Source organism: Lactuca virosa, chromosome 6 (assembly GCF_052849685.1).
Source record: "Lactuca virosa cultivar CGN04683 chromosome 6, Lactuca_virosa_CGN04683_v6, whole genome shotgun sequence".
Classification (NCBI taxonomy): Eukaryota; Viridiplantae; Streptophyta; class Magnoliopsida; order Asterales; family Asteraceae; genus Lactuca; species Lactuca virosa.
The window spans coordinates 215,128,645-215,138,982 of record NC_136431.1 but is presented as its reverse complement, the minus strand read 5'-3'; the positions used below and the strand labels follow the sequence as shown (position 1 = coordinate 215,138,982).

Here is a 10,338-nt window from a genome sequence, read left to right as displayed (position 1 = left end):
CCCATTTCGACACATAGTCTACCTCCACAAGGATGTATTTATGCCCTCTAGATGTTGGAAATGGTCCCATGAAATCTACACCCCACACATCAAACACTTCACATACTTGGATGTTTCTTTGTGGCATTTCATTCCTGGCATAAATATTCCCCGACCTTTGATATGAGTCGCACTCTTGCACGTAAGTGGCAGCATCTTTGAAGATTGTTGGCTAATAACACCCTTCATCAAACACCTTCTTGGCCGTGTATTGAACCCTATGATGTCCTCTTGCCTTCCTATTGTGGCAATGCTTTAGAATGTCACGAATCTCCTTTCCGAATACGAATCTTCTAATGATTCCATCTGCACAGCTTCTAAAAAGATAGGGTTCATCCCAGAAATAATATTTAATTTCTGAAAAGAGCTTTTTCTTCTGCTGGTGAGTGAGCCCTTTTGGAAGAAAGTTGCTTGCCAAGAAGTTTGCAATGTCAGCATACCAAGGTTCTTCCCCTACTATCATCATCAAGTACTCCTTCGGCAAAGCCATCCCTAATAGCCTTGTAGACAATCTCGTCCCTCTCTGGATTTTCCAATCTGGATAAATGGTCGGCTGCTATGTTCTCCATCCCTTTATTGTCCTTGATCTCGATGTCAAGTTCTTGAAGTAAAAGCACCAATCGGATCTGTTGGGGTACAAAGTTTTCCTTGAATGACTTTGTAATGTTTGACTTTTGTAAAACCCACTTGCATGTGGAATATTAGTCTTGTGACACATGAGAGATAGAGAGTGAGAGAGAGACATGTAAACACCTCTATAAATAGTGGGTTCATACCACTTGTAGAGGTGTGCTTGAGAGGTGTAAAGGTTGAGTGTGTGAGTGTGTGTTATTTATGTAGATGTAGATCTATGTCCCTTTTTGTAACACAATACATATTCAATACATCTCTTGAACACCCAAATCACCATGTTCATTGTGCAATCTTTAATTCCGCATGCCAAACCATGTTCTTTGTCACTATAATTGGTATCAGAGCGGGTCTTCAAGATCAAGGTGATTTTTGAAGAACGATTCTCGGTTTGGGAATTTTTGTCGCAATGGAAGTAATTTTGGTGAGTCTCTCTCTATGATCTCTCTTAATTTCATTAAATTTGTGCATTACGTTCTTGATTTTTGATCGTTTTGATTCATTGGATCTAATTTGTTTCAATTCTCATTGTTGATCCAATAATTTTTTTTAAGATCAAGCCCAAAACAAACATTAAATTTGTTTTGATTAAATTTTGAGCCCAAACCAACATATTGATTTGTTCATCCGACTTCGAAATCCAAACAATATCATCTTACTATTCATAGAATGAATTGGACAAGCCCAATTCGCACATATGGCTATTTCATCTTAGCCCAAATATATGAATCAAGTACTGTTGTCGATTCTTTCACAAAATCCGACATCTATTTTCTCGTTCTAGCAAATCGATAGATGTATCTGATTTCATTATTTCGTCTATTGGTTTTGTCTGAGGAGTTGAGATTGTTAATCGATCACATCTACAACTTGAATTTCACTTTACGTTATCCACAAATCAAATCGATTCAAGAACTCATCTCGATTTTGGTTCAAGATCAAAGTCGTGTTTTTTTTGTTTTATCAAATCGATTCAGTCATGATTATTCTTCTAAACTGGTTTGATATTACTTGATTGTTCTAATCATGTAAACGACTGAGTTTGAGTTTTGTTGGATTTCACCGATATTCATTCTGATTCAACTATTCTTCGTGAATTGTTTGATTCAAGTGTTCTTCATAATACTTGGAGGATTTTCGGATAAATGGAATGGTTTGAAAAGGTACTGATGTTATTGAATGTTTCAAGAACACGATGAATGATGATGTTGAATCGGTCTGTTTGATCTGAAAAATTGTTTTGGGAGGTCGATCGGTGAAGAATTTGTTTACGAGTGATTGTCGATGGTTTTAGATCGATTTGGGTTAAGATTCGAAGATTTGGGAGTCGATGATTTTGGAAGAACTGTAAGAATGAGTGTTTTATGTTCTTGGAATCGACTGGGATATTTTGGGGATAAAGAACGAAAGATGTGAAATTGATTTGGGTTTGCTTTCGAAGGGTTGTACTTGAGTTTACAGACGAAGGCTATGATCTTGTTTGGTTATGTCGATTTTGAAGAGTTGATGTGACTTACTGATTTGGAATCGACGAACGAACAGATGATGATTTCGATTGTTGATGTACTAAGGGTTCGTGTATGGTCCTTGTGATTGGATTGTGATAACGAATTGGGTTACATGAAAACGCAATCTGTGATTTGGACTAAGAAATAGATTCGATTTTGGGGTCCCTGTGATGAATGAAGAATGAAAATTCTTTTTTTATTTTGGGAAGAACTGTATGAACTGGGTTGAATGTACGAACTGGGAAAATTCGATTCAGAGGTATTCAGAGGTTACTGTTCATTAAGAGGGCTTCGAATGCTTCGAATTCGTGTGTTTGGGAATATGATTTTCATACGAAGAGGAGAGAGAAGGAAAATCTTCGTATGTTTGGTTGCAAAATTTTCGTGTGTTTGGATGCAGTTTTGCACGAAGCGAACGATGCAAGAAAATTTCTGTGTGTTTGGATTATGATTTCGTGTGAATTGAGGAAAAAGAAAGACATATTTTCGAAAATGGTCCTTGAAGATTCGCATGTTTGTCGCCTGATAATTTCGTGTGAAAAGAGAAAAAGCAACGCTTCGTATGAATTGATTGAAATTTCGAATGTTTTGATCAAAAATGAAAATTTTCGAAAATCACCCCTAAACTTTCGAATATTTGGCAACCTCAACAATTCATTGAAGTTTCGAATATTTGACACTTTTCACCCAAATTCGAAAATTTTCTGAAATTTCGAATTTTTGGGACAACTCTTCGTATGTTTGGTGCATAATGGCAGAATTTTCGAAAATAGTCCCTGGGGCTTCAAATGTTTGGCGGTTCATACCCAAATTCGAAAAATGACTGTTTTTGCTGAAAATTGAAGAAAATGCATTTTAAGCCCCTACAGTTTGTGCAAATTGACGCTTTCTACCCAGCTTTGGAAAAAGGGGAGAGTTTTGCATATTTTGCTGTTTTGGGCGCACCGGGTCACTGCAGAATTTTGAAATTGACAATTTCTACCCATTTTTGAAAAATTTTGTCAAAGGCGATCCGTGAACGAAGCTAAAAATTCGATATTTTTTCGATTTTCCTGATTAAAGCACAATGTTTATGCCACATGTTAAGGGGGAGTTTTGACATGAAAAATTCCGAATAGAGCACGTTCTTTTTCCTTGGGAGTTTTATAATCAATTTTCGATTATAAAAAGGGGGAGAAGTTTTATATGGAAATTCGAACTTGAATTTTTCATATTACGCGAATTTGAAGACCGAAGTGATCTTGAAGTTTTGAAGCTTACGAAATGATGCAATTGGAAGTTCGAAAATGATTTATTTTCGAAATGGGTTTGGTTTTATTGAAGATTTTTGGGGTGTGTTTTTATGCGCAAATTTTGGGTGATTATTTGAAGTTAATCATTCGTTGCTGCTCGGTTTGTATGGTTTCACATCCTAGAGCCCAAATTGAATAATCGTGGAAGAATTGAAGATTGAAGTTCGTTTCGACATGTGTCACCTTTGAGGCTCGGATCGCGTAGTTGCTCGATTTTGGAAGATTTGAAGTGGGTCATTCATTCCTAACTTTGAGGGGGAGAATGTTGGGGTACAAAGTTTTCCTTGAATGACTTTGTAATGTTTGACTTTTGTAAAACCCACTTGCATGTGGAATATTAGTCTTGTGACACATGAGAGATAGAGAGTGAGAGAGAGACATGTAAACACCTCTATAAATAGTGGGTTCATACCACTTGTAGAGGTGTGCTTGAGAGGTGTAAAAGTTGAGTGAGTGAGTGTGTGTTATTTATGTAGATGTAGATCTATGTCCCTTTTTGTAACACAATACATATTCAATACATCTCTTGAACACCCAAATCACCATGTTCATTGTGCAATCTTTAATTCCGCATGCCAAACCATGTTCTTTGTCACTACAGGATCAATGTAGGCTTCACATCCTGCTTGGCAAACAAATACTTGATAGCAGAATGGTCAGTAAAAACAATTGTTTTAGACAAAATAAGGTAGGGACGAAACTTGTTAAAGGCATCAACCATGGCCAATAATTCTTTTTCAGTAGTGGTGTTATTTTCTTGGGCCGAGTTTAAGGTTTTGCTGGCATAATAGATGGGTTGAAAGTGCTTATCAAACTTTGACCAAGCATAGCTCCTAAGGCATAGTCACTTGCATCGCACATTATCTCAAAGGGCAAGGTCCAATTTTGGGCGATAATGATCGAGGCATTAGTCAATTTTTCTTTCAAAATATCAAAAGCTTCTAAGCATTCTTTAGAAAGTTAAAAGGTGCATCTTTTAAAAGCAGTTGAGTTAAAGGTCTAGTGATTTTAGAAAAATCTTTAATAAAACGGCGGTAAAAACTCGCGTGACCTAAAAAACTCCTAACGCCCTTTACATTGGTTGGTGGGGGTAATTTAGCAATAGTGTCAATCTTTGATCGATCCACCTCAATCCCCGATTTGGAAACTTTATGGCGTAAAACAATGCCTTCTTTCACTGTGAAATGACATTTTTCCCAATTTAAGACTAAATTGGTCTTTTCACACCTAGCAAGCATCAAATCAAGGTTAGTAAGACAATCATTAAAAGAAGATCCAAATACGGAAAAGTCGTCCATAAATACTTCCATGAACTTCTCCACCATGTCATGGAATATCACCGTCATGCATCGCTGAAAAGTCGTTGGTGCATTGCATAAACCAAATGGCATGCGTCGATATGCAAATGTTCCACTTGGACAAGTGAAAGTCGTCTTCTCTTGGTCATTAGGGTCAATTGGAATATGGAAATAACCTGAAAATCCATCTAAGAAACAATAATAGTAATGTCCAGATAATCTCTCAAGCATTTGATCAATAAAAGGAAGAGGGAAGTGGTCTTTGCAAGTGGCATTGTTTAGCTTGCGATAATCGATGCACACCCGCCAACCGGTTACCGTTCGTGTAGGTATGATCTCTTTCTTCTCATTCGTCATGACTGTCATCCCTCCTTTCTTTGGCACTACTTGAACTGGACTAACCTATGTACTATCATTAATTGAGTATATGATCCCGACATCTAAGAGCTTGACGACTTCTTTCTTGACTACCTCTTGTATGTTCGGGTTCAACCACCTTTGATGTTGCACTACCGGCTTCGCGCCTTCTTCAAGGTTAATCTTGTGTGAGCAGTAAGAAGGGAAAATTCATTTTATGTTTGTAATTTTCCACACGATGGCATTCTTTCTTTTCTTCAAAACCTTAATGAGGTCTTCCTTTTCAGATGGTGCGAGGTCAGAAGCTATAATCATAGGTTTTTAATCTCCCTCTTCCAGAAAAGCATACTCCAAATGTTCCGGCAAAGTTTTGAGCTCTAATTCCGTACTCTGAACACTGAACACGTTGAGCGTATTAATGGAACTCATCGATTTGAAGCCAGATTTCCTGTCAGGTCGTGTATTTTCGTCCCAACTCGTCGAGTTGGTCTCATAAACTCGTTGAGTTGAGTTTTCAGAATGTTTTGTTAATTCTTCGTATTCGCTTTCTTCAAGTAGCCTCTCTACCTCCTTTAGGTCTCTTTCAGCATCAAAGTCATCTTCTGAGAATATGGTGGATTTACTCGCCTTGTCTTCTTTCCATTCCGCAAATTATTTTTCCATTAGTTCTTCCAAATGTCCACCGAAAAGGTCATGTCGTCACTAAACCTAGAGTGCTTCATGGCTCGATCAACTCCAAATGTAACTGAATCGTCTCCTACCTGAAGAGTAAGTTTTGACTCTCTTACGTTCACTATGTCATACACGGTGTTGAGGAAAGGTCTTCCAAGGATAATGGGCACTTGGTGGTCTTGTTCCATATCTAACATGATGAAATCCGCAGGAAACACGAACTTATCAACTTTTACCAATAGATCATTGCATATTCCCCTTGGAAACGTTATAGTCTTGTTTTCTAGATGAATTTTCATTCGAATCGGTCTCAGCTCCGGAAGGTTTAACTTCTTAAAGAATGAGTATGGTATAAGGTTTACACTAGCCCCCGAATTGTCCAATGCATAATTTGTAGCTAAATTTCCGAATTGGCATGGCAAAGTCAAACTACCCGGGTCACCCGTCTTCTTTGGCAATTTATTTAACATTGCAACTGAACAATTCTTATTAAGGACCACCTTAGATGCCTACTCCATATTCTTCCTCTTTGTGAGGAGGTCTTTCAAGAATTTGGCATACTTGGGCATTTGTGCAACCACCTCTATGAAAGGAATGTTAATTTGAAGGGATTTGATGTGCTCTAGGAACTTTTGATAGTCTTCATTATGTTTATCTTGACTAGATCGGCTCGGGAATGGCCATGGGGGTTAGTACGGCTTAATCGGAGGGTTATTTTTCTCATCAGACTGAAAACTCGTCGAGTTTTTCTTCTCAACTCGCCAAGTTGAGTCGTCTGTTTGCGATTTCGGGTTTTCTTTCTCTACTTGCTGCACCATTTTTGGATCTTCATCCGGGATCGGGGTCAGAGGAGTGACTATTTTACCGCTCCTAGTCGTCACAATATTTATGTGTGCTCCTCTTGGGTTTTTCTCAGTGTCGCTAGGAAGTCTGCGCGGTGTTCTTTCGTTGAATTGCTTGGCAAGTTGCCTGAGTTGATTTTCAATATTAAGGATCGAAGCTTGATGATTCTGTAGTATAACATGTTGATCTTTCATCATAACTTGGTGCTCTTTCATCATAAGTTGTTGATCTCTTATTGCAACATCGGACTCACCATTCCTATTTTCGGACGCGGATGCAAAACGTGCAAGCATTGCTTCAAAATCCGTCTTCTTTTCTTGCACCAGTTCTTCTTTTTTATAGAAACCTCTCGCCTTTTGCCTAAACTTTTCCTCCTTCACCTTCTTGTATTCTTCATATGGTAGCCATTCCTTTTTCGGTTTCTGCCAATCTTCATCATACCTATCCCCACTTGAATAACACACTTGAGCTTTTCGGTTTCCGTTCTCGTCCAAGTCACAATCTTTGGTAAGGTGAGGCCCGCTACAATTGTCACAACCCACTCAGATGGCATGGATAGATTGGTCCATCTTTGTCATCCTACGATCCATGCTCTCTAACTTAGCCATCATTGCAGCCATGTCATCAGAAACCGAATTCACCACTCCCCTAGTTGATTCGTTCCTTGGGTAATGATATTCTCTAGAATGCTTAGAGAATTCTTCAATCAATTCTTTTATCACCGAGGGTGCCTTCTTTGTGAGTGGTCCTTGGGAGTCAAGGAGCTGTCTGGTTGTGACATTTACTCAATCATAAAGGATGGAGACCTCTTGTTGCACGTTTAGGTCATTTTGAGGGCAGTTTCTTATCAAACCCTTGTATCTCTCCCATGCCTCGTAGAGTGATTCCCCTCCCATTTGTTCAAAGTTGGCAATCGCTTTCTTCAATTTCGCTAATTTAGATGGTGGGCAAAACTGATCTATGAATTCTTCGCGCATCTTTGGCCATGTCGTGATGGATCCTGGAGGGAGTGATTTTAGCCAATCTTTTGCTGCTCCCTTGAACGTAACTGGTAACATTCTAAGTAGAGTAGTCTCGCGAGGCACATTTGGAATGTTGAAGTAGTCGGCTATGTCGTTGACCTCATCGATATGTTTGTACGCGTCTTTGTGATCCTTCCCGTAGAATGGGATATCCTTCAGTTGGGCGAGAATGCGACCTTTCAGTTCAAAGTTTGTTGTTGCGAGAATTGCGGGTTGCACAAGTCCTGGACCGATACCGTCTCGTATGCGCTTCTTGTACGTCCCCATGGGTATGTATCCGATGTCGGCCATCTCTTCTTTTGGTTCATGTTCACTTTCTTCTTCAAACTCGAGTGTTTCGGGCTCGTAATCAAACAACTTATCGTCTTGAATTTTGTCTTTAACGCTTGCTTCCCCGGTTGCTTTGTTCTTCTTTTTGTGGAGAATTAATTCTGGATCTTCCACAGGTGATACAATAGGAGAACTGGAGCCTCGGGTCATAAACTTCCTGAAACAAAACAAAAATTCACGCGTAAAACGAACAAAACAAAATAAAAAAACGAAACTGGAAACGCGACCAACTCGTCGATTTCAGATATGCACTTGACGAGTTAAACGCAAAAACAAAAAAAAAATTAAAACGACAATTAAAACAGAAAAACTTGTAACTTTAAGTGAGATAAATCTCACACAAAGGATCGATAACACTAGCAAATAAGATTAACTATTTAGAACCGTTCATCGGCAACGGCGCCAAAAACTTGATGTGTGTAAAATGCACTAGTTTTAATCCTACTAATTTAAACACAAAGACAAACACACGAAAGGCATTGTACCTATCAATTAGCAGTTTAGTTCAGGTAAGTAGGGTATCGAACACAGGGAACGGTAAACAACTAAAATTAATACTAATATTATCTAAATAAAACAATATTTAAAAGGGGTTTTCTCTAGTTTTGGAAGACCATAAAATTAAGCAATTACTAAATAGTTAAACAAAGGACAATTAACAACTAAAAGAAAGCAAAAGACAAATAGATTCAATAAGATAAAAGAGACTCCCGTTTAGATTCGATTCACCTATTCCTATGGTTGATTTCGTGGCAAGTGCAATGAATTAATATATCATTAGTTATCGATTTTTAATATGATTAGGCTCATGTTCAGTGTTACTAATCCTTTAGCAAACAAGTTAATTCAAACAGTGATCAAGTGATTAAACTAACATGTTTCCTAGTGTTCAGTTCGAATCAAGTAAGACTTGTAATATTAGTTAACTAAATTGGTTGATTAAATTAACTCATATGTGGTTGGTCATCATACATGCTCACACATTAACTTACTTATTTTCTAGTTAACCCTAGATTCACGTTCACTAATACTAGGCATACAATCTTGTCATACCTCGGCCGTCAGCGGAAACACCGGGCGGTGTAACGTCATTTCTCGTATCATAGTTATCAACTTCCTGAAAACACATGCATTTTAAAATACGTCAACATAAAGTTGGTGAGTCCACAGGTTTTGACTCCATATAAAAATAATATATTTTCTAAGTTCAAAAGTATAGTTTTGAAAGTATCATTTTGATTCTCCAGCGTTTAGTATATATATCCTAGGTATAATGGTTTACTTACCAAATAAGTATATACCTATAAGTCTCATATATTATAAATATAAATGTTTGTAATTCCATACAAACTAAGTTGCTACGTATAAATATTATTTCAATTCTATACGAGTAAAACCGCTACGTATAAATCTATTTCAATTCTATACAAGTAAACCGCTACGTATAAATCTATTTCAATTCTATACGAGTAAGTAGGATAGGTATAGTGGTCAACTTAATATACAAGTAATATACCTACTAGATTCTTATACTTAGAGTATAAGTCTTTGAGAAACTTATACTTAACATTCATACTTGTATATCGACAAAGTATAATGCTTCTAAAGTTGTGCTGCCATGAGTATGTAGCTACGACTGTATGACTTAGTTTTATACCTCTTATTATTATTACAAGGATCACACCTTGTGGTAGTTACAAGGATCACACATTATGGTAGTTACAAGGATCACACCTTGCGGTAGTACAAGGATCACACCTTGCGGTAGTACAAGGATCACACCTTGCGTTAGTTTCCGCACACTTCATCGACGTCGGAAGGTAGTAAATTAGGCAAGTTCGTCACCCGAATACCGTTGGGTTGGAGCTAGCAACCACGGTGGGGGTTGTCAACCCGTATAGATCCATATACAACTTCCTCGCTCACACGGGATTAACGGTTACAGGTCAGAGGATTTCCACTAAGATTTCCAATCTTATTTGATGAATACAATATCTTATGTAAACTTTGACGGAGTTCTATAGTTCTAATAACAAAAGCATTTTCGTGTCTAAAACCCTAAGTTACTAGACTATGCTTTTAAACATTACTCCTAATTTCATAACATTTAGGCATTATAACAGCTATAACTTGAAGTAAAACCAGGTTTTATCTTGACATAAAACCAACAATAATATATAACATATCAAGTTTTATCTTGACATAAAACCAACAATAATAGCATATAACATATCAGGTTTTATCTTGACATAAAATAAATAATAGCAACATACTTTTTAACATATAGAACTCCCGAATATAACTTCGGAACTATATCGCACACAACATATATATAGAATCCTAAGTA

At 37.5% G+C, this 10,338-nt stretch overlaps 1 protein-coding gene and 1 non-coding gene across 2 annotated transcripts; one reads left to right on the top strand and one right to left on the bottom strand.

The window, feature by feature from the left end:
• Positions 1 to 5,786: 5,786 nt before the first annotated feature.
• LOC145122288 (uncharacterized) lies at positions 5,787 to 6,266 on the bottom strand. Its single transcript, XM_079057912.1, has one exon. The coding sequence runs from the start codon at positions 6,264 to 6,266 to the stop codon at positions 5,787 to 5,789; it is 480 nt and encodes a 159-aa protein (XP_078914038.1).
• A 1,195-nt stretch (positions 6,267 to 7,461) lies between these two features.
• Positions 7,462 to 7,568, top strand: LOC145123032 (small nucleolar RNA R71). Its single transcript, XR_013714911.1, has one exon. It is a non-coding gene; the product is annotated as a small nucleolar RNA R71 (small nucleolar RNA).
• The last annotated feature ends 2,770 nt before the right edge of the window (positions 7,569 to 10,338 follow it).

What these genes read in the sequence shown, in the direction of transcription:
- LOC145122288 (XM_079057912.1), bottom strand. Translation starts at nt 6,266, where the DNA reads ATGTTAAATAAATTGCCAAAGAAGACGGGTGACCCGGGTAGTTTGACT.